Source organism: Arachis hypogaea, chromosome 2 (assembly GCF_003086295.3).
Source record: "Arachis hypogaea cultivar Tifrunner chromosome 2, arahy.Tifrunner.gnm2.J5K5, whole genome shotgun sequence".
Lineage (NCBI taxonomy): Eukaryota > Viridiplantae > Streptophyta > Magnoliopsida > Fabales > Fabaceae > Arachis > Arachis hypogaea.
In genome coordinates this window covers 85,977,143-86,004,025 of record NC_092037.1, presented here as the reverse complement: position 1 = coordinate 86,004,025, position 26,883 = coordinate 85,977,143, and the positions used below count along the sequence as shown (strand labels likewise).

Sequence of the window (26,883 nt, the reverse complement as noted above, 5' to 3'; positions counted from 1 at the left end):
CCGTTTTTCATGTTAGTATTTCCAGATCCACTTATATTTTTCAACTAGTAACTATTCTAATTAAAACTAGTTATTCAATATTTTTATATATAAAATTATTTTATATAAATATTTCATATTATTTTAAAAATTTTGCAAGGTTTTGAATATCAACAACCAATATAATCCAAATAAGGCTTAACCCAGTTTAAAATCATTAGGGTGTTACATCTAAATTTCTGGTTTTGATTTTTTTTTTTTTTTGACACATATAATCCCGTTGCAAAGATGGCAACCCTTCGGACTCTCGTGGCAATTTCAGTAGCTAAAATTTGGTATTTGAACAACTCAATATCAATATGGCATTTTTACATGGCGATCTCGATTAGGAGATCTATATGCGACCCCCTAAAGGCCTTCATCTTCCAAGACCAGACCTTGTCTGCAAACTCAGAAAGTCTCTCTATGGCTTAAAACAAGCCAGCAAGCAATGGAACATGAAACTGACTTCAATGTTAGTTAGTTTGGGGTACAAGCAATCCATCAATGATTACTCTCTTTTCACTAAACATCCTGCCAAGTCTTTTACTATTGCTTTGGTTTATGTGGATGATTTAATATTGATAGGGGATGACCAAGATGAAATTAGGAAAACCAAGATGGCTCTAGACAAAGCATTCAACATCAAGGACATAGGTGATCTCAAATATTTCTTAGGCTTGGAAATAGTCAGGAACAGCAAAGGTATCTCTGTTTGTCAAAGAAAATATGTCACTGATTTGTTGAAGGACTATGGCTTGAGTGATGCCCAACCGATTAGCACTCCATGGAGTATACATCAAAACTATCCAGATTAGCTGCACCTCCGTATAACTATATTTTGGCATATCACGGATTGGTTAGGAGATTGGTGTATTTGACCACGACAAGGCCGGACATTTGTTATGCAGTTGGCAAGTTAAGTCAGTGTTTGGACTGCCCCACAACAGCCCACTATCAAGTAGCGATTTGTGTATTGAAATACCTCAATAATGCCCCCACTACTGGCCTTCTATTCCCTATCTCTTCCAACCTCTATCTGAAAGGCTTCACTAATGCTGATTGGGCATCTTGTCCAGATACCAGGAGGTTAATTTCTGGGTATTTTTTTTAGGTGATGCTTTGGTCTCTTGGAAAAGTAAAAAGCAACCTACTGTAGCGAGGTCATCCTCCAAAGCCGAGTATAGAGCCATGGCAGCTGGTGTGTGTAAGGTTCAATGGCTGTCTTATTTTTTCACGATCTTAATATTCCTATTACCTAGCCTATTCCCTTTTATTGTAATAACCAGTCTACCTTTTATATTGCTGCGAATCCCATGTTTTATGAGAGGACTAAACACATTGAAGTAGATTGTTAGGTGGTGCGAGAAAAAGTTGTGTCTGGGTTAGTTAGATTGTTAACTATCTCAAACAAAAATCAAACAGTGAATATTTCCACCAAGACCTTAGCACCTGGTCCTTTTCAGAACTGTTTTCACAAGCTAAGCCTATTCGATTGCATGCTCCTTCATTGAGGGGAACGGTACCAGTGATTTTGTTACTTGGTGATTGACAACTTCCTTTACTGCAAGTTAGTGATATGGAATTCTCCATTTTCCCAATTTGAGAGGGAATGTTAATTAGTTAGATGGTGTCATAGTTAGACTGTAGTTTTTACTCCAAGTCGATATTATGACAGTATGCATAACTATCAACTTAAGGGGGAGTGTTAGTTGGATAGTTAGCTTGCTAATTATAGAGTTGGATAGTTAGCTTGCTAATCATAGAGAACTCTCTATAATTAGCAAGCTAACTATCCAACTAACATTCCGCTTCAAGTTGATAGTTATGCATACTGTCATAATATCAACTTGGAGTAAAAGTTGTAGTCTAACTATGATGCCATCTAACTAACTAACAGATGTTCATGTAACCTCCTTGATCAATGCAACCGAGCACCATCTAGCACGCTTTGTCATAGGTGTGAGGGGGAGCCACTGATTGAAGCCCTATGGAAAAGGAGAATCATGCAAGACATCGTATATGAGGATAATTCCCATTATGCTACATCAGTCGCTAATCTTGAGGCAGGTCTACTTCGCCTTACTTACAATGATCAAGAGTATGAGAAGGGAGTTACTAGCATTGGCAGAAGAAAATACATATGTTGTTATCTTGTGCTGATATTTCTTCCACCAAGGTTTCATCTTCTTTTCCAAATGAAAGTTGATGATGTTTCAACTTTAGTTCGTATCCGTCCAGATCACTGGCCTAACTTAGCCTACATTGATGATTATTTAGAAGCTTTGTATCTCTCATAAAAAACGTCTCTCTGCTAAAGAATCACATTCACATTTTATTGAGGCTAATTTTTATGTTTATAAAAGTGAGATGAGCAATATACCTAAATATTGTAATTTTTTATATTTTTTAAAATTGTGAAAGATACATAAATTAGAGGGTTTGATTTATGTACGTCAAAATTTTTAATCTTTTTGAAATAAAAATCGAATGGTCTGATTTTTGTACCTTCCAAAAATCAAAAAAATTAATTTTTTTATTCCAAATTAAACGATACCATATTTAAAATTAATACCCTGACAATTCATAATCCGAAAAAATATTATTATCAATCCAATATCAAATGAAAAAAAAATGTTTTGTTGAACCCTTTCTGTATTCTCGATGCGGAGGGTACATTTTTTTTGCATCCCATAATAAATTGTGTACATATCTCGAGTTAGGTCCTTTTTTGTATGTATCTTATTGTTAATTCAAGGAGTAAACTTCCAAAATGTCTCAATTATTAATTCACTCACAAAATTATCTTTAAAATTTTTTAAAAATATGATAAAAATATTTAATATTAAATATATTTTTTCAAAATATTTACAAATTGAATTTCGATATTTTTTAAAACATAATTAAAAAAATAAAATATTTTTATTTTTAAAATTTGATAATTTATAAAAGTAAATATTTTTTACGATTTTTTATCACAATATTGCTACAAAATTTTGGATTGGATCAAATTAACAAGCGGAAGCTATATGCACATTTCATATCAGTCATTATATATTTGTATATAAATATATATATATATTATTTAACTTATTTTTATATCAAATATTCTATACAAAAATTGATTTGATAGTTAATTTATTATGTACATGTAGTATGATTAAAGAAAATACTATTATTTTTTATTATTTTTAACATATTTTAAAATATTTTGAAGAACATTTATATCCTTTTATGAATAAATAGTCATCGTTACTTTACTCAATTTGTCAATTCCCATTGTATCTTTATATTCTTTTTAGCTAATTTATTTCACCAGGGTATGACCACTTTTTAATTTTGAAATAGGTGAGGGAGTGGTGTAATGCACGAGTATGATATGGAAAATATCAGTCTTATGACTATTTTCTCAAATCGTGGATCTAGTTTGTTGCGAAAAAAATTTATAATATTAAAACTAATAATTCGATTTTTGTTTTCAAAAATTAAATATTTTTAAAGTTGAATTCAAACCTTTTAATTTCACTTTTTAAAATATTAAAAATTTTAAAATATTAAAATCAAATCTTTCAATTTATGACTCTTCCATTTCATATTTTTCTTCGCCTCACAACTAATCAAATTATCTAATTTATATAATAATAATTTGGAAAAAAATTATTCCATATCAAAAGAAAAACACCAAACTTTTCAATAAGAGTGCATATCCCAGCATTTTAATCTATATAAAATAAATTAGCCACAACTCTCACCCTTCTCAGAAAAAGGAAAAGAAAACTATAATATAAATTAAAAAATAATTTGGACTCCGTATGCTTTTATTGTTTTTTTTTTTACTTCTCATCTATTTTCCTTATACGAGACACTACTTCTGGGCAAACTAACTAGATGATGCTAAGGAATGTGAATGAATGTTCAATTGTTTACATGAAACTATAGCAACTCGCACGATATGCGGACGATAAATTAATGATAATGTATAATATATTTTAATAAATATTATATTAATTAAAAATTATTTAAAATATATATAAATTAATATTAAATTTAATATATTTTTTATTTAAAATATTTTATAATACAAAATTTTTTATATTGAAATTGTATAAAATTATATTTTTATTTATTGTTTTTATTTTTATATTTATTTTAATTAATAAATTTAATTTTTTTTATATAATGTTTGTCCTCCTTTTTTGTTTTAAGTTGTTTCTTTCTTTTTTTTTTACATATATTTTTGTAAAACGTTCTTATGAAGATACGTTCTTTTTGAATTGTTGACTTGCATATATTTTTTTATTATCTTTTTTATTTCATATTTGTATATATGTTCTTCAAATGAAGATGTGTTTTAAATTTATTTACTTTTCGTTCTCTTTAATTTTTTATTTGTATGTCATCTAAGTTGACGATATTAATGTTGAAAAAATTGGTTTCTGTAATCAACAAAGAATATAAATGAGTAATATAAATGATGTTTTAAATAAATAAAATTTTGTAATATTACCTATTTTATTTGTTGTAATAGGAGTTGAATTTTATTATTTTTTGTTGGGACAAATATTTTGGTAATAGTGTATTATTGAGACTTGAAAGCATAGTTAAAATTATTTATTTTGACTTTAAAGATAAGTATGAGATTGCATAAATTTTCGATTGGATTGGTGCTTCAGTGCCATTACCGTCTTAGAGTCTAATTAGATTTAAGGTAGTTGTAGTTGTATCCTAAAATATTTTTGCTTCTCTATCAAATAGTACAAAAGCTATTGGAACATTTTGGTCTAAAACCTTTAATTCAATTTTGAATCTATAATAATTATTGAGTTAGTAATTTATAATTTGATGAAATTTTTTATAATTTGAATCTATGATAATTTTTTATGTTGTAGCACAAAAATTTATTTTTTGTATTTTTTGTGAGTTTTTCTTTCACAACTACTTATTCTTCTCTTCCTAGAACACAGTTTTTCGATGACATTTATAATAGTAAGAAAATTTTTAGAATATTTATTGTGTGTGTATATATATATTGAATAAGTTATTTTAATATGAATAATCTAAATAGTATAAAGTAAAAATAATTGTTAATAATTTTATAATTTTTGTAGGTTTTTTTTGGCATCTATTTGTTTTTCTCTTAGTGCATACAGTTTTTTAATGATATCTATAATATTATAATAGTAAAAATAAAAAATTTTAGAATATTTATTTTTGTGTGAGAGTATATATATATTGAATAAGTTGTTTTTAATAAGAATAATTTAAATAGTATAAAATAAAAATACCTGCTAATATTTTTTTAACCCATTCTATCATATAATTTCTCAAATGATATAAATATAAAATAACATTAGAAAATAATCAAAATTGACTTTTTGGGTTAAATAGCATATTAAAATAAGTATAATAAAAATAAATTATAAAAATTTTAAAATACAATTAGACGTAGAGTATTACAAAATAATATAAAAAATATAAATAGTAAAAATAATAAGCATGTTTTTTTTTATAAATTTGTTTTAAAAATACAATAAATATTTTTATTTTGTACTTAATCATGTGATAGAATCACTTTTAACTAAATAGATTCCTTCCTTTGTTTGTGATAATATTATTATGTAACTTATACTGATGATGTTTATTATATTTGGTTAATACTAGAATAATATGTAATAAATTCATTAATTATGGAAGTTATGGTTTTAATTTTTATTCTTTTAAAAATATTTTACAAAAAATTGATTGGTTAATTTTTAAATTTTGCCAAGTATTCAAAAATGATGACGCAACATCATTAGAAAAAAAAAACATAGCTTAAATTTAATATACAAAGAATTAGTACCAACTGTTATATAATAAAAATAGATAGAGGATTAGGCATTTCTCGTTCCAATTTACAAGGGGAAATCGAAATAAAATGTGAAGCATTCGCCAAACTCATAACAATGATACTTCTGCATTCTGCAATATAATGACGATATGATTATATAATACCACTCTATAGCAATCTAATAGAGGAAGCAATGAACACAGAATTTAGAACTTCATCTGCTATAACATCAAGGCTTCAAAGTTAGAGACCTAATCTCTCAAGAATCATCTCCTCTCGTGGGATCTCCCAGCTTCCAACGCAAGTTTAATAGATTCTAATGTATTTCTACCCTTAGTATCTGCGTTTTTCTCTTCCTGGGATGACTTTTGCCGCCGCTGCACATCTTTTGTGTATCGGCGCCACAAGGGTTCCCTGTCTTTCCTTGGAACTTTGTTATATCTTGGATCAGATTTCAAAAGGCGCTTTGCAGTAGACCATGAATTAAGAACTGTTTTCCCATCTTCACCTTCATGAGATGCAGCTTCCAAAGTCAATACTTCAGCCAAAAGCGTTCTAAAATCGTGTGCACATCGCTGTTCAAATCAGAGAGATCCCTGACGTTAGTGTGCAATATAAAGTACTGCATATGCTGTTACTGATTCATACAATCAGCACACTCATTGACAAACCAAAAACCTGCTGAGACACGCATCATAACTTTTAAGAGAAACCCACACAAAATAGTTTAGACATAGTCACTCACTTCCTGAAGCATCTTGATATGTTCCCGAAAGAGCTTTTCAGTGTCAGCTGGATCTAGATCAGGATTAGTTGCACGTCCTTGAGGATCCTTTTCTAACTTATGCTTAGATTCCGTCCATGATGCCTAACAATAAGGGTAGCAATAATGACGTTACTTGAAAGTAAATAGTAAACATTCATTATTGTTATTTGTAAGAGGCAACCTCACATAAAATAATGCAAATTACCAGCAAGCAATAGAAGTGTAGAACTTTTCAAATTTCAACCATCAAGTGTTAGAGAAGACTCTGTACATCCTCTAGGGGTGAGCTATGTATGGATTAGAAGATTTATGCACACATAGATCTAGATAATTTTCCTCTCCATTTTAACCACATACCAAACTCACCCTAAAGATAACAATAAGATTAATGGTACAGCATATAGAATGAGTGTTATACCAAAGGGTCTTTGATTGTCTCCACAAGCAAAGCTTGAAAAGAAGTGATTGCCTCCTTTCTTCGTATTTTCACCCGCACCCTTTCCATTTCCTGCTCCTCTCTTTCCTTCCTTTTCCGAAGCTCCCGTTCTCTCTCCCTCAACTTATCCTGCAAATAAGTTTCAGTAGTTTGAATGTAATTAACATGTTAAAAAAGCTATTCAAAATAAACTGCTGAGTGAATGCTAGGATACAATTAAATCAATAAGCCAACACAAATAATAGATGAAGAATCAGGGAAATTATCAATGAGAATCATCACTGAGATGTGTCACAAAAGTGCTAGAGAAACACATTTATACCTGCTCCTCCCTTTTGGCTTTATTCTCTCGTTCTGCAGCATGTTCAGTAGCTTTTAATTCAGATATATACTCATTGAACAAAAGCTCCCTATCCTCGTGTCTCACAGATTTATATCTTGGGTCATCCCTTAAACTTTCTTTGACCTGCATCAACCAAAGGATATAAATTAAATAATATAACAAAGAACAGATTAACATGAATTGAACTTTCGTGGTAACACATTCAAGGATTTTAAAATATATCTATATAAGGATTAAGCATTAAATAAATGAGATCATGGAGCAAATCATTTGTCAATTGATTTTGCAACTGCCAAGATTATTGGAAGTAACACTTGAAAACAAACTTGTCATCCTCCAAATCAGACAGCAAAAATAACTAAACGCAAAAGCTAAAGATTGTTGACCAATTCATGATACACCCATACCCTGGACCAACGGGAGTTAATAGATATATCGCCTCGTTCTTTAAGCATTGATTTAAAACTAGTAGCAGCAGCTATGCGGCTTGCTTGAGCCTTTTGTTCAGCAGCTTTCTTCAAAGGAAGAACTCTGAAACACAAAAAGGAACCCCCATCAACCAGCATTTTATGAGACCAAATCAACATAAAGAAACCATTTACCATGCAAATCCAAAAAGTTCAGAGGGCATAAGGACACACCCACAGAGAATCCGAGAGTCTGTCATTAGCCTACTACCTGCTGACTCATGTTGCTTTCAAGGATTATCAATAGAAATCATTTCTCTGTCTAGGAAAAAGTTCAATATTAATGCAAATGAGGATGCAAACCAAACCAAGATATCAACAAACGAAGGTAAGAACTTAGCCGAATCTGATTTACCAAATTTTGAAAAATGAAATCTAGAATGGCAGGAAAGGCAAACTGTATGCAACAGCATGAAAACGTGTCAACCGACATCTCTTCAATCCATTAGCTTTATGGTATTTTGTTATAAGCAAATGGGCTACATTTACACAACAGTCAAAGCTCTAGCACTTACATATTTTGAAGAAGTTGGAATATAAAGTAAGAGCAACAAACAAGATACCATAGTTTCAATCCAAGATAGGTGGTAGATGCAATAGAGGATCAACAATACAATAAAAATGCACCTTATTCTCAAACAAATAAATTTAACAGCAGCACCCACTTAGCTACCAATTAAGCAGGACCTGGAAATGCATTATTATGGGATGGGTGCTGTTTATGGGAAAACTAAAGGAAAGCTGAATAAAATAGCATATTAAAAATGCTAAGTGGCACCTTTCACTTAATAAGTGCTGCCGTTCTTTGCGGTCCAATGCCTCAAACCGTGGATCGTTTCCCCATTTCTTTCGGAAAGTCTGATAATCAGTATTGTGGTCAATGTCCTGAAAACCGCATGGTGTATAAGTATTCAGGAGAGTCACAAGTTGAAGGCAGATAGATTTGATGAAAACAAGAACAAGTACAATGAGCTTCAAATTGAGCAAATATAAAACCTCTGAGGCTTCATCAAGTAATTGCTTAAACCCCTCAATTGCAGCCTTCTGTGCAGCACGCTTTTCCTTGCGTTCTTCTTCCGCACGAGTTTTAACATAATGCTCAAACAAGGATCTCCTAGCAGAATAACTTGGTATGGCCTGTATTGATATAAATTTTTCCATGTTAAGAATTTTGCAAATGAAAGTAAGCCAAATGCAACCTAGAAATATTGTTTTTAGAAAAGGAGAGGGTAAAGTATCATATTTGAAAAACAGAGAACCAAAGACAATACAGTAAACATTAAAGCTCTCAAAGAAGCTTTCTACTTAACTTCCTAGACATATCTGCTCCTAAACAAACTATGGGATGAAACCCACAAGGAAGCCATAGAGATTCTATTCCATAATATTTTCTTCTTTTTTTCCTTCCCTTGTGTTTGCAGGGGGACAACGAGATTCCTATGAGGCACACTAACCTAAATCAATTGATTATATATTTCCGTTCTTTCCAAAGAACTACATAGGGAAGTAGCTAGTTCTTTGTATACATAAAATAAATAGCTAATGTCTATATATGTTAGAAATTTGCTCTAAAATCACTAGATTCAACCAAGTTGTATACAAAAAGTAAACTTAAAACTGAACACCATTTTTCACGTCCATCTTTGACTGATTGGAAACTCAATCAAGACTAACAATTTACACATGAAGAGCAGAGCTACCAAAAGAATATCTAGACACCCTATATCATGAAAGAATTAACCCAAAAAAGTTGAAGAAAAGTCACCAACTCCAAACAAAGTAAAGGGGGCTAGGTCTCAATAAACCTTGAAACGTGGATCAAATACTATCTTTGGCAATTCTTTCTCCCACTTTGAGAATGGTGCCACTCCTCGCTCTTTAAGCATTTCCTGCAAAAACCATAAGCAAAAATAAACCCAATATAATAGTAGAATTTAGATATTGTTATAAACTAATGTACATGATTAAAAAGATTAAAAATGATAAATCTACAAAAGCCCCGTCCCTCCGAAAAAAATATAACATTCAATGGAAGAGGACATTGTCACTCCTATTTTTGATAATGTCACTCCATACATGATTTTTTTTTTTTCATGGTATTTCGTCTGAATATGTTAAAAAAAAGAGTGACAATATCCATTCTATATCCAAATATGCGCGCGCGCACGCACAAGCCTCGGGAAAAAGAATGAGCAAAATAAGAAAAGAGGAACAGATAGAGAAACTATAAAAGACAAAGATAGTTAAAATTATATAGTGAAAAGCAAGATCACAATTCTCATGATGGGATGGAACAATGAAGGAAGGAACGAAGATTGAAAAACAACCGCATCAACTCATAAAAAGCAACTATACCTTAAACTGAATGATGCACTCTTCCTTTGAGGGTCCACTATCTTCATCTTCTGAATCTGAGGATGTGTCAGAGGTGTTAGCATCACCATTAGCATCTTTTTGTTTATCTTTGTTATCATTTTGCAGGCCCTTTGCTGCAGATTCAGCTGCTTTGGAACCATTTGATTCAGATCCTGTTTGTACTGGTGACACAGGAACAGAAGAGGAAGCAACAGGCATTCCAGACTCCTGCAGCTTCTTCTTGATCAAATCCAGTGCCGATGATGAGCTCTGAACACTAGAAGGTTTAAGAGCTGCAGCATCACGACCACCAGTATTAATAGCAGGAGTATTCAGAGTAACCATTCCAGACCCTCTATCAGACAATACATTAGTATTTGGAACTGACATTGAATGATCTTTTGTGACATCACCATCTTGCTTCTTTTTCAATTCGGCCACCTCATTTGGAACTTCCCAGGAGCTTGTCTAACATGGAACAATGGACCAGAAAATAATAAACAAATTGACAGAGAAATCATATCACAACAAGTTGAAGAAGCAGCAATAAAGAGAAGAATCAGAAGCTAAGAAGGCCAGGTCATGCTAAAATGAAAAGATAGGAGATCAAGACCAAGTGAACGATGACAGAGATCATGCAATTAAGTTGTGAACATATCAAATGAATATTCCAATCATACCTTGGTTTGTTTGTTGTAGTAATATTTCTTCCCATCACTAGTGGAGACCAACATCCAATCTGTACCTGGTATATCCACCCTATAACAAGAAAACATAATCAGAGAAGACATGGTAGTAATGTACATCTTTGTTTCGAAATAACAAACCTTTCAGAGCAAGCAATAAACTAATATCAAGATGTATGTAACAGACAACATAGTTCAGAGTCAACATGAACAAATGACACCTATGTGTCTTACTTTAATTAAAAAGAACTAAAGACACCTTTTATGGCCTCAATTAAAATAAGGTAATCCAGATAAGGAAAAAATGAATAAACAACAGATATATCATACATCGAGACCACAAACCAAAATAGACACAAGGACTTGACAATAAACTTACATTGAAACTGGAGTTGGCTGCACAGCAATTTGGTGAGGCTGACATAGGCAAAAAATAGTAAACTGAATTAGAAAAGGGATAATAAATTGAAATATTTATGACCTACGAAACCAAGTATTCTTCACAGTTTCAGTTGCAGTATACAATTATCTTCTGAATTTTTCCTTTCATAGTTAGGTTATCCATTATCCAATATCCAATACTTAGATATTCATATATATAAACTAACATAAAATTAAATCTTAAAAAAAGGGTTACAATTGTGATATTAAAAAATATTATGCCAACAACAAAGAGTATTACTTATGTGATGCAGGGCAGGAAAAGGAATATCGGCCAAGGGAGTCGGCTCCAACTATGCATACCTCGCCTTTAAAGCCAACAGGTTTATCATATGTTGATTCTCCTGTCAAGGCATTATAATAGTATACAACTCCTGTTTCAGTCTTATGGGCTGTCCAGGCATCCAATTTCTCGTTAGCAGCACCAACATTCTGAGTCACATTTGATTTCTTGTCATCTACAAAAAGGACCGCAAATATGAGGAAGTGATGTGTATTTTCAAACCAAATAAATGAGCTAATGCACAAGTGGAGTAGTGATGTTGCTGTGCACATACCAGCAGGGCCAGAAATTAAATCTGTCTGTAAATCAGTTCCTTGTCTAAGCTGATTATCGGAAGCAGAAGGTGCTGAAGTTGCAGCAGTAGCATTCACAGGTGTAACACCAGGGGGTTGGGAATCAGGTAGTGTAACAGCAGGCGGATTTACACCACGCACTGGATAGGGAAATGGACCAGGAAAAGCAGCGGGATATTGAAGAAACGGGGGCCTAAGTATGCCACTCATTTGCGGAGGTTGTAACCAAAACCCTTGAGGTGGTGGGGCAACCATGCGAGGCATGGATGCATAGGGTGTGCCTTTCTGTGTAAGAGTAGGATCTGATGCAATGGCTGCAGCCGGCATATTTGGTCTTAGAGGTGCTGCTGAGGAGGAAACTGTGCTTGGTGGAGCAGCAAGATTTGTAGATATTATCGAAGATGTTAGTCCAGGGGGGGCAGGATTACCAGGAGCTCCAGGCATTACAGGATGCCCAGGAAAAGATAGAGGAGTTGGCATCCATGAAGTAGTTGGGCGAAAATTGGGGTCAGACGGTGGAGGCATTATAGACGTATGAGCAGGGACAGAATGTGGAACACTTGACACAGATGATGCTTTACTAACATCCTGCACAACAGGATCTGACTTATTCTGCAATAAGCAAACAATATTACGAGAAAATCATTTCTATCAAGCACTTTCCATTTAGAAACTAATTACCAGACACTACAATATTACATTATATCCATTATCCACTTTTGATGGTCAGAGTCTACCCATATCACAAGTTTTAAAATGCAAGGATATTTATTCAGTCTTATAACCGCATGAAAACCTAGTATTAAAAACAAAAACAAAACAAAAAAACAGAAAAAACAAATGTAGGCCCCATTATGTTATTATACAATTACATCACACAGCATTATGTTATTAAACAAAACTTTTTTTCTGAGAAAAAATATTCAGTTATCACTAATAACTATTATATATGTCCATTAATTATTTATATTACTGTTTCATGCATCCCTTACTTTAATTATTTTTCACTTCACTCAAGCATTTAAAAGGGAGTGCATGTTTGAGTATGTCAAACGTGAAACAGTAGCAGATAGGGGCAAGCTCAAAGGAAATGCATAAGCCCTTTTATCCTCATTGATGGTTGCTTGGTAGAGGGATGAAACAAATTTCAACTCATTTTCAAACTAGAGGAGTGAACAAATATTATATGATGAGGCAGAAAGGAGTAGCACTCCACTTTCAACTGCCTCATACCATCTTCAAATCAGTCAAGTGTGAATTAACTTTCATTCCATTATTTCTACCTACTGAAACAACCATCATAGCCTAACATCTTAATAAATCTCACTAAAACATGGAATCATCCATCATGAAATACCTTCAGCTTAATGTAAGAGTATGAGGCTTACTGTGTTAGACTGTGTAAGCTGATTGCTCGAAAAAGCGGGACCGCTCTGCCAAATATTATACGAAAATGAAGGAGCAGCATGTGGAGGGAGACCAGGAACTGGAGGTTGAACTGCCGTGGGCATCATTGTCGTATTAGACTTCATCCCCTGCATTTTAAATACAGCAAAAATAATGAAACAAAAAAAAATTCCCAAAACGTAAGACTCTAAGAACACACATCTTTCATCTTTCATTGATCATAATAGCCCTGGTTCTTTAAAATACCAAAAAACACTAAATAAAAAAATAAATACTAACAGGATGAATCGACTGCTGAGGATTCCCGGAAGCGTTCACATTTTGATGCATGCCGTAAGAGAATGAAGCTGCCGGAGCTGAAAAAAAAGTAGCAATAAATAAATTTCAATCGCGAGGTGCTCCAATTAATTCAGTTGTAACAACAATAACAATACTGAAGAAAAATTAAAACTGTAGAAAGGGGCGAAGTTGAGTGTAGAAGTAGAAGACACACCATTTGGGTTCGGAGTGGAAGAAGGCGCGGCGGGCAGAGGTGGTTCTGCGGGAGGTGGTTGTGGGTCCTGGTTCAACCACGCAGGTGAAGCCATTTATGAAGCACTGATCTGCGTTCAGAATCAGGAATTCGAAAGAGTGAGTGCGGTATTAGGAGCTAGGTTTTATGAAAACGCAGCGAGAAATGAGAATTGTAAGTGGGTAATTTAGAGAATAATAATAATAATAATTTGTAACGGCGCATAGGGTATAAGAAACTTGGAGAAGAAAAGTGAAGGATGGTAAAGACAAACCAGTGAGAAAATGAGGAGTGAGTTTGGCGCTTTATGGGGTTTTGAGGTTTAGAGATTGAAAAGGGAGGTTTGTCAGTAATATAATTGGGGTGAGCTAGCTCTTGCCTCCGCTTGCGAAGTTGCGATTCATTCAACGGGTAGCGCCGTACTAAAGTTTAAAGACTAAGTGTTATTATTTTGATAAAGAAAAAAAAAAATTGTAATGAAAAATATTTTTTATTTTTTAGCATGTTTAGCAAATTTCGAGTAGTAAAAATAAAAGTACTAGAAAAATCAAAAAAATATCTTTTTTGAAAACCTATAATTTACATCTTTTTTTAAAAGACATTTTTCATGTAATAAATAAATAAAAAAGTACTTTTATATTGTTATATCCAAATATAATTGATAGATAAAAAGATCTTTTTGTATGAGATACCCAAACATAAAGTTAATTTTACTTTTACATAAAATCTTTTAAAAAGAGATAACTCGAAAAAATATCTTTTTTTAGAAACTCACTCAAAATGGTGTCCAAACAAGCACCAAAAAGATGGTAAAATACTAAACGTTTTTAAAATAGATTTTTTTCTAATATAAAATTAAAAAATTTATTGATTCTCAAAACAACACTTTTGAACTTTATTCTCGAAAATACATTTTTCTTTTTTACGTATTTAAGACAAATTTGTCGCACCCCAACGAACCGTATATAAATCATAGAATTTTTTAGATGCGACGAACTCCATGATTTATATAGAGTGGAAGCATCATCATGTCTTCATGCAGCCATGAAGGAGGGTGTTAGTGTGGCGGTTCCATTGGAGAAGAAAGGCGCGTTGCTGGCTGTTGCTGTGTCGGTAGGGGGGAATAAGGAGATATTTCATGGAGATCCGGCAAACATGAAGGTCGCGGGAGTCACTTTCGCTGGGCAAGCCTCGGTTTGAGGTTGGTGATGCACTTTAATTTTCTTGTTTTATATTTTTATATTTTAAATTATGGATAGTTTAAATATAATAGTTTGGAATATTATGTGTGCTTCTAATAAGTTAGCCCGGGTGAATTGTAAAGAGTTGGTTAGAAAATTTAAACCTGTAATTTTTATTGTGGCTGAAACTCACTGTCATTTTCAACACTTGAAACTGTTCTGGAAAAGACTTGGTTATCACTCTATTGGTATAGTGGAGGCGTCAGGACATAAGGGGGTATCTGGTTCCTTTCTGCAATGCAGGGTGTTCACAGCAAATGGGTTGATACTTTTGATCAGTGTGTTACAGTTGAGGTTCAGGTAAATAATGTGATTTGGAGGTGCAGTGGTATCTATGGTAGTCCTCAGTTTAATACCAGAGTTCTGCTATGGGATTATCTTGTTACTCAGTCTTCGTCTTTCTGCGGGCCATGGATTGTTCTTGGTGATTTTAATGAAGTACTATTCTCTCATGAATCTAAGGGTTGCCTCTTCTCGAGTCGCCATGCAGATCAGCTTGCTACCTCTCTAGGGGATAGTGATCTGTTTGACTTGAAGACTATTGGAAGATATTTTTCTTGGTACAGAAGGGTTAAAAATGGTGTTGAGGTGGCAAAAAAACTTGACCGGGTCTGTATCAACAGTGAATGGTTATCTCTCTTTCCAAAGGTTTATGCAGAAATTTTAAATAGGTTTCAGTCTGATCATTGTCCTATCCTAGTACGCTGTACAGGTCGTCCCCAACTGAGAAAGAATAGACATTTTCGGTTTATTGCGGTTTGGGCAACTCATTCGGGTTACAGAGATATTGTGAACCAGTCATGGCAGGTTGGCTACAAAGAGATGCATGGCAAGCTTTCAGAAGTGCAGAAGAACTCTTTGGAGTTTAATTCTAAAGTGTTCGGCAATATTTTCGTTAGAAAATGCGAATTGGAGAGACAGATTAATTTCCTTCAGAAGCAACTAAAAGTAATGGAAGATTTGTCTATACGGTAAAAAGAACAACAGCTGATTGAGGAATTTAATAACACGCTTGTACAGGAGGAACTTCTATGGTTTCAGAAATCCAGAGAGCAGTGGGTAAAATTCGGGGATAGAAATACCAAGTTCTTTCATGTCCAAACTCTTGTGTGGAGAAAGCATAATAAGATTCATAGTCTCTTTCTTCAAGATGGAGTGTGAGAAACGAAACCGGAGGTCCTTAGAAGGGAAGCTGAATCCTTTTATAAACGCCTATTCTGCCAGTCAAAGGATGTAGACTTAGGTTGTCTTGGTGATGTACTGCTGCCTTTTCTGCATGATGAAACCTGTTGTAGCCTCACAGCGCCAGTTACTCTGGAAAAAGTTAAGTCAGTTGTTTTCAGTATGCATTCTTTTAAGGCGTCGGGCCCTGATGGTTTCAGGCTTTCTTCTTTAAAGAATACTGGGAGATTGTTGGTTTTGATGTTTGGACTATGGTTCGTCATGCATTCTCTGGTTTGGATATAGATCCAAGGATAATGGAAACTTTTGTGGTTCTTATTCCGAAGGTAGAAAACCCGGTTTCCATGAAGGATTTCCGACCTATTAGTCTCTATAATGTGGTTTACAAAGTTATAACAAAGGTCCTAGTCAATAGACTTCGTCCCTATCTCAAAGAGATTGTTAGGCCCCTTCAAGGAGGGTTTATCCCGGGAAGAGGAACCCCAGACAACATCATTGTAGCACAAGAGGTTCTCTATTTCATGAAAAAGACAAAGTCAAAGAAAGGCACACTGGCCTTTAAGATTGATCTGGAGAAAGTGTACGATAGAGTGGATTGGAGATTTCTGAAACAAACCCTTGTGAGTTTTGGCTTTTCTCCTCCGACAGTCAATCTGATTATGCCTTGTGGCACTGCTTCCTCACTGTCTATCCTCTGGAATGGGGATAGATTAAATAGCTTACTCCGAGTAGGGGTCTTAGGCAAGGAGATCCTATATCACCAAATCGGTTTGTGTTGTGTATGGAGAGATTGTCCTGTTTTATTAATCAGCAAGTTGATAAGGGCTTATGGAAGCCGGTTGCGGTTTCTAGAGGGGGTCCAAGAATTTCTCATTTTATGTTTGCCGATGATTTGCTTCTTTTCTGTAAAGCCGAAAAACAGCAAGTTCAAACTGTAATGGTAGCTTTGGAAAATTTCTGTAGAGCCTCTGGGATGAAGGTTAATGTGGAGAAATCTAAAGCGCTATGCTCCAGGAATGCTTTAGTGACAAGAAAAGAGATTTTCACCGGAGTGTCCTCCATCAGATTTGTCAGAACTTGGGTAAGTATTTAGGGGTGAACCTTAATCACTCTAGGGTGACACGCGCAACTTTCAACGATGTTCTGGACAAGATTTGGGGAAGGCTAGCTAGCTGGAAAGGGAGATTGCTTAATAAGGCAGGAAGACTCTGTTTGCTCAACTCAGTAGTGACTGCGATTCCTTCTTACCGCATGCAAGTATCTCTCTTCCCTAAAGGGGTAACTAATAAGATAAAATCCATGATGCGAAACTTTCTATGGAAGGGTTAAGCTGATGGTAGAGGCCTGAATCTAGTTAATTGGAAAGTTGGTCACCCCTAAGAAGTTTGAAGGTTTGGGAATTAGAGATATTTTTTGTGCTAATATTGCTCTTCTTGGAAAGATAGTTTGGCAACTTTTTCACCATTCAGACAAGCTATGGGTTTAACTGTTGACAAAGAAATACCATTCTTCTAAGGATGATTGTTTCAGTCGGTCTCGAGGAAGGAAATCTTATGTTTAGAAGAGTATATGTCGAGCCTGGAATATCCTGAAGGAAGGTTTTATTTGGTGTATTGGAGATTTGGAACAGAACATTTGCTTTTCTAAATGAAGAAGAGAGGGGCGGTTGTGTCAGGAGATGGATTATGTTCACATTTCTGATTCGGATCTCAGGATCTTGGACCTTTGGTCATCTAGACAGTGGAACCTTGAGAATATCTATTCTCCTCTGAATCACTCTCTGCTGGGGGTGTAAGTTACCGAACCAGACAAAAAATTATCACAGAACCGAACCGAATTTTACAACAACCGATTGGAAACCAAAAAAACCGGTTTTTTTGAACTAAACCGATTGGTTCAGTTCGGTTTTCGGTTGCTTTGGTTAAAATCGAACTGAACCGGACCGAACCGAAGAATGAGGGTTCAGTGGAGTGTGATTTTACTTAGTTGCCCTTTAACCTAAGTATAAAAGGGCAACTCAGCCACATAACCTAGCTTTCTTCTTCCCCTTTTACGCCGCGAACCCTATAGTCCTATACCCAGTCTGCCAGTCACCCACACTTCTCTCCCCCATTCTTCAAAGGTTCCACCTCCGACCTCCATGCTTGAGAGAAGGAGAGGCTGAGGGAGACAGAGAACTCGCCAGTCGTTGCTCAAAGCCTCGAAGTTGTTCATTCATCACCGTCGAAGGGTCGCCGTCGCAGGGTCGCCATTGCAACAAAGCCAAAGCCGAGCAGCACTCCAACGTCCAACCAGTCCGTCGCCGAGCAGCAAACGATTCGCCGAGCAGCAATCCAGTCGCTGAGCAAGACTCCAGTGGCCGAGCCACCGAACAACCAGTCCCTCTCCTGCAAAAACCCAAAACGCAACAAAACGATGTCTTCGTCGGAGGTTAGATTTTGTGCTTGGTTATAATTTTTTTTTACAGTAATTAAGTAAGTAATGTATATATTGTCAACAAAATCCTAGTCTGCAATATTTTTAGTGATATTGGTACTTGATTTAGTGGGATTTTTAGTGATATTTGTACTGTTATGTGAGTTTCTGATTGTATGTTAAGTGAATTGGAAGACTTATTTAAAAATATACAGAGTTAATGAACAGAAAAAATGAAGTTCTGGAGTTGTTAGATATGAGAAAAACTTTGCAACTTTTGTTTTTTAGTTAATGTTGCTGTGTTGTTTTTTAGTTAATGTTGCTGTGTTGTTTTTGTTAACTACTAGTGAGTCTATTTGATTGTTCTTTCTTGTTCTTGTGATACTGATCATTGCCGAAGCCTTAGAAAATTTATGTAATAGAAATTCCTCAATTTTTTTAATAAAAAATACTTCCAATCCCCTAGTTAGGGAATTTTTTTTTACTACTTTGAACTTCCTAGGGATCCTATAAAGAGGTTTTTTTGGGGGGGGGTTTGGGGGTTATAAAACCCCATAGAAAGAATTGTAACTTTACAAGTCAACAGCAGCCAATCACAGAGAAAGGATATGGACAATTAAGCTATGAAACACCATGAAATTTAATATGCACATGTACTAAGCCAATTAAATCTAATTCTGTACAGACATCAACAGCCATTAATCAAATTGGTTTTGCCTTACTTTACAAGCTTTGCACCAAATGCATATGATAATTCAAACTGATGGCCATTCAATATTCAATATATCAGTGTTTACTGTATGCTTAGACAGGAATTAGGATAGAAAATTCTTGTTCTGGTTGAAGGTATTGGTTTATTTTATATAGAGGTTGTCTGCACCTTTTTCATAGAAGTCTAGTTTCATCTTTGTTTATTAATGAACATGCTTACTTTGAAAAAAAAAACACTATGCATATACTCTTATAACAAATATCATTTTGACTTCAATATTGTTATCAACCAAATTTATTTTCTTTGTTAATATATAATTAATTGTTGATTGGCTGCTTATGAGCTGTTGTGGTTTTATTGCTGGAAACAAAACTGTTGGTGCTATTCATGAGTTAAAAATGCTACTTTTTCATTGTTCTGTTTATATGTATGCAACCAACAAGCAATGAGGTGCCCAATGAACGGACGCCTGAAGTTGGGGGTGAAAATGTCGAGTCTGTGGTACGTTCTTCAACGGACAGCGGCGTGCTTACCAAACCCCCGCCCCATCCTAGATCAAAGAAGAGGAAGGTTGATTCAACTAATGTGGGTGCAACTTCAGGAGCAACTCTTACAAATCCAGCTCCAAGCAATGTGGACACTGATGAAGAGGATGGCAAGGATGAAGCCAATGAAAGTAACAGAAAACCTTCTAGACCTAGATCTTGGACTTGGGAACACTTTACAAAGGATCCTAAGTCTAAGCCATCACATCCTAGGGCTAATGTAATTGGTGTGGTGCATCATATGCATGTGACTCTCATAGAAATGGTACAACTAATATGCGTTATTATTTGTTGAATTAATGTAAAAAATTTCCTAGGGACTCGGGTGACCCTAGTCAAACAATCCTTACCTTCCGACAAAAAAAAGAGGGTGAAGGGGTATTTACTGCAGTTACTTTTGATGCTGAAATGTGTAGAAAAGTCCTTACTAGGATGATAATTGTTGATGAGCTACCGTTCAAGTTTGTTGAGGGGGAGGGATTCAGATTCTATATGAGTATTGTGTAACCTAGATTTCCACTTCCAGGAAGGATTACTGTTGCTAAGGATTGTTGGAATCTTTATATTAGTGAGAAGAATAGGTTGAAAACTGTGTTCAAACAACCGAATCAATCTGTTTGTTTAACTACTGATTGTTAAACTTCTGTGCAAAATCTGAATTATATGTGTCTCACTGCTCATTACATTGATCATAATTGGAAATTGCAAAAGAGGATTATCAATTTTTGTCTTATTAAAAACCACAAGGGAGAAATAATTGGTAGAAAAATTGAGAGATGTCTTTTGGGATGGGGGATATCTAGAGTGTTCACAATTACTGTTGATAATGCTAGTTCTAATGATACTGCAATATCTTATCTAAGAACTAGAATGGAGGATTGGAATTTACATCCTTTGAAAGGAGAGCTTTTGCATGTTAGGTGTTGTGCACATATTCTTAATCTTGTTGTTAATGATGGATTGAAAGAGATGCATGAATCTATTAGCAAGATAAGAAATGCTATTAGATATGTACGTGCTTCCCCTAGTCGCATGAATAGGTTCAAAAATTTCATAAAGGAAGCTAGGATACAAGACAAGTGTACTGTTCAACTCGATGTTCTCACTAGATGAAACTCTACATACACCATGCTTGAAAGTGGTTTGAAGTTTCAAAAGGCGTTCAAGAGGCTAGGGAAAAGAGATACAGAATATGCTCTAATGCAAGGTGGTATTCCGAGGAATATTGATTGGGACAATGTAAAACACTTTATGGAAATCTTGAAAATTTTTCATGATGTTACAAATAGTGTGTCTGGTAGTTTGCTTGTGACTTCTTCTCAATATTTTCATGAGTTTTGTAAGATTTTGCAAGTGTTCAAGGCTTCTTGTGGTAGTCGAGATCCATTACTTGGGAGTATAGCTGAGAGGATAAAGCTTAAGTATGACAAGTACTGGGGTAACATAAAAAATATCAATATGATGATTTTTGTTGCTGTGGTTCTTGATCCTAGATACAAGTTGAAGTTTGTGAACTTTAGCTTTGAAAAGCTATATGATAAGGATGATTCTGATTTTTTGGGTGCAAAAGTGAAAGAGACCTTCTCCAACATGTTTGAATGCTATGTGAGTGCAAATAATGGGGTAGATTTTTTACTTCAGCAACAATGGATGGTGCATCAGATGTGGGAGTACCTGATGGCGATATGGCTGGTGATTTTTTCAAGGAGGTGCATTTTCATGAGATCATCAACAAGAATGAGGTGGATTTGTATTTGATGGATGGTTTAGAGAAGCCTCGTGATCAAAATACTTTTGACATATTGAATTGGTGGAAGGTAAATTCTAGCAAGTATCCTATCTTATCCCAAATAGCTAGAGATGTCTTAGTAATGCCGGTCTCGACTGTTGCTTCAGAATCAGCTTTTAGCACTGGTGGAAAAGTGCTTAACAACTATAGGAGTTCTTTAACTCCAAAGACAGTTGAGGCATTGATATGCACACAAAATTGGCTTCGTACTTCTCCAATGACAACTGATTTTAAGGAGCTTATTGAAGAGTTTGAGAAACTTGAATTAGGTATGCAAAAAAGAAATTTGTAGTTCCTTTCATGGTTTATGCCTATAATTTATAATCTATATTATGTTTATAATCTATATTGATTTTCTTGTTTTATTTTTGTAGAAATTGCACCAACCGGAGAAGATGAGGATGAGTCTGGTGTGGATTCAGATTAAACATGGTGGCTATTTGGTTTTTATTTGTTTTAAAGTGAATGTTTCGGTTTAAACTGTGTTTATTTTTGTTGTTTTGCTAGACATTTTTAATTGTCTTTGTTTTATGTTTAATTAAGTTGAATTTGTATTGAATTTGGATGTGATATACTCTTGTTATTCTAGTTTATTGAAGGTTTTAAATTTCATTTTATGGCATTTTAAATTCTGATAATTAGGTGTAAAAAAACCAAAAAAAGCGACCGAACCAAACCACTGTTGGTTCGGTTCGGTTGGTCAAACAGTAGCCAACCAAATGGTTGGCCTCTTTGTAGAACCGAGCCGATTACACCCCTACTCTCTGTAGAGCAACATTAACTCTTACAACCCGGATGTTCAAGTTGGTTCAGAGGTCGGTTGGTGTTGGACTGGTGCGACTTCAAAGGTTTATGATGCTCCTAGTGGTTATTTGTGGCTCAATAAGAAGATTTTTAGTTGGGAGGATAGGGGTAATTGACTTTGGCTTTAGCGTCAACATGTTCCGGAAAAGTACAAATTTTTGGCCTGGCTATGTCTTCGGGAGGCTCTTTCTACTGCTGCATTTCGTTTTATGAGGGGCATTTCGCACATGGATAGCTGTCCACGATGTTTGTCAGGTCAAGAATCGGTTTTACATTGTATTTGGGATTGTCCAAAAGTCCAACTAGTTTAGCAAGCTTTAGGGATCTTCGATCAACCAATGGATTTGATGAGTTGGTTCTTACATAACAGCAAACAGCGCCCTTTTAGATTCTTTTCTGGTCTCTGGTGGATTTGGCATTCGAGGAATAACGAGATCTTTCATCCTCATGAGCATTGGACCACAGACAAGGTAATTAGTATGGCTTTGTCCTTGGAAAAGGAGCTCTGAAATGTTTTTGAGTTGCAACGACTGTCTATCTCCTCCACCATTAGTGGCTCTTGGATTCCCCCCTTAGTGGGTACCTTTAAGATTAATTGTGATGCTAGCTATCCTGGCAATGGTGCTCGAGTTGGTTTTGCTTGTGTTAGCAGATATTGGAAGGGAAGGTGGCAACGAGGCTGTCTGGGAACAATTGAGAGTCGTATCATTTTGCAAAGAGAGTTCTTTGCTATTTGGAGAGGCTTTCTTTTAGCATGGGACTCGGAACAAAGAGACATTATATGTGAGATAGACTGTGTGGAAGCTTTTACTATGGTCAATAATTTACAAGATTGCTCGGGGTTTATTGATCATTTGGTGTTAAAAATTCGAGATATCATGTCTTGGAAATGGTGTGCTGATCTTCGGTTGATCTTGAGAGATGCAAATACAGTAGCAGACATAATGACAAAGACTGCAATGAGGACCCTTTCTCCCCAAGTAGAGCTTCCATTGCCTTGGAAGGAGTTTGAGAGTAGTATTCAACAAGAGTGTCTTTCTTAAGCAAAACTAAAAAAAATTGTAACATTAGATATAAATGAGTTTTCAGTCCTTATTCTTAATATTTTTTAACTCTTTATCGTTCTTAAAAATTTGAAAGTCAAGATTTAAATATAAAAATTAAAAAATAGCAATTAACAAATTAATTAATAGTATAAAAAAATTAACATAAACAAAGATTAAAATAAAATTAACTTTGGCTGTTGTGAAGAATATAACCTAACATCATTTATAAATTTAACTAATTTATAAAATCAATTAGTCCAATTTATAAATTCAACTAATGAATTTGGGCATAATATTTTACACTATCAAATTGGAACTAAAACAACATAATTTAACAATCGAGTATTTTATATGAAAAATAAATGAAGACACATATTACTCTAACTCACTTTTATTCAATTTTAAAAAATAAATATGCAAAAAAGCAACACAAAATTGCATTTATAAATTTTTCATTAGTAGAAAATCTAGTTTTATTTTTTCTTAAAATGGAGAAGACTATGACTAAAAATGTCGTCAAGGTAACAATGCTCTGCTAGGATTTTTTACTCTTATCAAAGTTTTCGTGCCGTCAAGGTCAGCATTTCAAAAAATTTTCTCACATTAATCATCAACAAGTCTCTACCACATCAACAATTCAAAATATTCTACAAGTCTACATTTTTCTATCACACAAGAGCATGGAGGATAGGAGGAGAAACAACCAGGAAAGGTTACCGGAGAACGAAGATGATGGTGAGGGCTTGATACAATTGGAGAAAGAAGATATAAGGAGAGAAAATTTGAACTATATTAACAGTCTAATTGGTAAATTGTTTGTTGATAAACAATTCTATATGGGAACAATGGAGGAGCGCTATGGGCAATATGGGGGCGTCCCGACGGTTTTAGAGATACATAGGTAGGACACAAGCAATTTCACTTCTTCTTTGATAGAGAATGGGATGTAATGAGAATAGAGAAGGGTTCACCGTGGTTATTCAAGGATTACATACTTCACGTTCAACGGTGGAAGGAGGGGTCGAAGGTTGATGAACAGAAAATTAGTATCATCCCAATATGGACCCAATTTTGGGATGTTTTTGAAGCCTTTAAAACCTTAGAAGTGGCTCATAAGCTAGGAGGAGGATTGGATAAGGTGATAGATGCATGTTTTTTTATGTTAAAGGGCAGAAAATCAGAATAATCAAGGCAAAAGTTGGAATAAGAGGAGAGCAAACTATTAGAGACAACCTTAGCGTGATTGGTCCAGATAAAAACAAAGTAGAGGTGGTTGTACGATATGAGATATTAGGCACAATCTGTACCTACTGTGCACAATAGGCCATGACCATAAATTTTGTTCCAAGTTCATGAAAGATGCTAAGAAAGAAAGAATTAATGAAGATAAAATAGGAGAATGGGTGAGAGCCGATCAAGTTGGAAAAAGGGTGGAATTGTAGGATAAGGACAGCACTGAGAAACAAACAAGGCCCCAAGCCAACCAACCAGTGAGACATAAGAATCTGATGCCAAATTGCCTCATAGAGGATTTTGCTAGCCTCAGTTCCAAGGAGTCGGTGAGGGGAGCAGCAGGGAATGGAATATGAATCAATACTGGGCGCAATGAAGAAAAGGAGCTAGATAGAGGTAAAAAAAATGCGACACAATTTAGTCTAATGCAACTCGGGATGTAGGATGCAACTATCACCATAAATGCCTTTGATTCTAGTGGAGCTCTAATGGAGAACCAAAGGGATAATGTGCCTCCAATTCACTATGGCAGTCAGTTTAAGAGCCTAAAACATTCAGCCAGAAAGAACGCTGAAGGTGCTGAAGCAGTGGGTGGAACTAAAAGAAGAGCCGAAGGAACAACAGAGAAGTTATATATGGAAGTGGAGAGGGTGGAGGGTGCTAGCTGTTCAATGGCACCCCCAACACCATAAGGATCCTTTCATGGAACTGTCGGGGTTTGGGGAGACCCCTGACAGTCCATAATCTTAAAGGGATGTGTCAATCCTACTCTCCCGAGTTGGTTTTTCTAAGTGAAACCAAAAACTAAACTCGACTTGTTGAACAGAAACTCAGATCATGTGGATTCACTAATTTTACTATTGTAGATTCAAGTGGTCTATCTGTAAGACCTAGAAATTTTAGAAACGTGACATTCTGGTAGTGAGGGTGTTACATTATGGTATCAGAGCGGTCTTTCTTGTAGAGCCTGAGGAATGAACCGACTATGCTTCAATTGCATACTCTGAGAGTTTGTCATGTAGTAGGTCTTGTTTGGATAACGAGAATTAGAGCTTTATGCACATGACGGTCTATTGATTAATGCCGTTAGTTTTGCATTGCATAATTCCTAGTATTAAGTTTGGCCGACTTAACACTAGTAAATTATGTATATGTAAACACTAATGGGTTATCATGGACGATATGCGAGTTATAGATAACGCGAGTCGCGGTATTGGGAACGTTAGAAACTAAGTTCTAGAGATTATTTCCGTTTCGATGTATAATCTTTGTTCGTGCTTGACATTATCTTTTTCTTTATCAATTGTATTAGAATATCTAGTTTTTTTATTTCTTTCTTGAAATGTGTTTTGGATATTTTTCTACCATATCTTGTCATTCATATATATCCTTGCTTGATTATGTTCCTAATTGTTGCTTGAATCTTTAAGGAACATTCAACCTTGACACTATTCATAAATTTGGTATTTATTGATTTGATCTTGAATTAGTTTTGGTGCAACGCATAATCCTTCATTCCTAAATCATTAGAAATCTTAAGAGTCGCAATTCGTAGTAAACTAATTATGCGATTTAATTCTCCTGTTTCGTGTTTTACAACTATTGTGTGTCCTGCTTGAATTACAATCTTTGGTTTTCTATTTCTTCGTAAAAATGATAAAAACTAACCTTGTTTTGATAAAATGTATCAATTCTAGTACTTTTCTTCTACAACTCTTATCTTAGAATCTCTTTTGAAAATAGTTCTATTTTGGTTCTTTTTCTGTTTAATTCTGATTGTAACTATTATTTGAATTCTGAATACGACAACCTTTGATTTTATAAATACTTCTCTACAAAAAAATGAATAATTTCTTTATATAGTTAAAACATGCTTTTATTTAAAAGTACTACTTAGTCTTTATTTATTTTTACAAGAATACCTTACTTTAGATTTTCTCATTTGAACATAATTTGATTATTTTACAACATTATTCGAATTTTTACGCATATATACTTATATATATATATATATATATATATATATATATATATCTACGAACTCTTCAAACTTTCTAAAGCAAGTTTTCTGCTTTCATTC

The 26,883-nt window shown here is 34.6% G+C and overlaps 2 protein-coding genes across 3 annotated transcripts; one reads left to right on the top strand and one right to left on the bottom strand.

Annotated features, from left to right (window-relative positions):
• Window positions 1–5,853: 5,853 nt before the first annotated feature.
• On the bottom strand, window positions 5,854–14,257 carry LOC112748898 (pre-mRNA-processing protein 40C). 2 transcript variants are annotated; one of them, XM_025797163.3, is made up of 17 exons: window positions 14,111–14,257; window positions 13,819–13,927; window positions 13,605–13,681; window positions 13,307–13,453; window positions 11,900–12,530; window positions 11,646–11,800; window positions 11,281–11,318; window positions 10,896–10,974; window positions 10,216–10,683; window positions 9,666–9,749; window positions 8,857–8,997; window positions 8,639–8,745; window positions 7,801–7,924; window positions 7,373–7,516; window positions 7,033–7,179; window positions 6,594–6,716; window positions 5,854–6,423 (listed from the first exon to the last, which is right to left on the bottom strand). In XM_025797163.3, the coding sequence occupies exons 2-17, from the start codon at window positions 13,910–13,912 to the stop codon at window positions 6,115–6,117; spliced, it is 2,868 nt and encodes a 955-aa protein (XP_025652948.1). In that variant the 5' UTR covers window positions 13,913–13,927; window positions 14,111–14,257; the 3' UTR covers window positions 5,854–6,114. The 2 variants fall into 2 exon arrangements, with proteins under 2 accessions (XP_025652948.1, XP_025652939.1); XM_025797154.3 differs by having other exon boundaries at window positions 13,819–14,252.
• Window positions 14,258–21,059: 6,802 nt separating this feature from the next.
• LOC140177183 (zinc finger BED domain-containing protein RICESLEEPER 2-like) lies at window positions 21,060–22,147 on the top strand. The gene is made up of 3 exons (XM_072210030.1): window positions 21,060–21,623; window positions 21,749–21,989; window positions 22,095–22,147. The coding sequence occupies exons 1-3, from the start codon at window positions 21,060–21,062 to the stop codon at window positions 22,145–22,147; spliced, it is 858 nt and encodes a 285-aa protein (XP_072066131.1).
• Window positions 22,148–26,883: the final 4,736 nt, after the last annotated feature.

Excerpts from the sequence above, each read along its gene's own strand:
- LOC112748898 (XM_025797163.3), bottom strand. The coding sequence starts at position 13,912 with ATGGCTTCACCTGCGTGGTTGAACCAGGACCCACAACCACCTCCCGCA. Across the intron at positions 9,750-10,215 it reads AGTGCATCATTCAGTTTAAG|GAAATGCTTAAAGAGCGAGG; the intron begins GTATAGTTGCTT and ends TGGTTTTTGCAG. Across the intron at positions 8,746-8,856 it reads TACTTGATGAAGCCTCAGAG|GACATTGACCACAATACTGA; the intron begins GTTTTATATTTG and ends TGCGGTTTTCAG.
- LOC140177183 (XM_072210030.1), top strand. The coding sequence starts at position 21,060 with ATGCTTGAAAGTGGTTTGAAGTTTCAAAAGGCGTTCAAGAGGCTAGGG. Across the intron at positions 21,624-21,748 it reads ACCTGATGGCGATATGGCTG|GTAAATTCTAGCAAGTATCC; the intron begins GTGATTTTTTCA and ends AATTGGTGGAAG. Across the intron at positions 21,990-22,094 it reads GTTTGAGAAACTTGAATTAG|AAATTGCACCAACCGGAGAA; the intron begins GTATGCAAAAAA and ends TTATTTTTGTAG.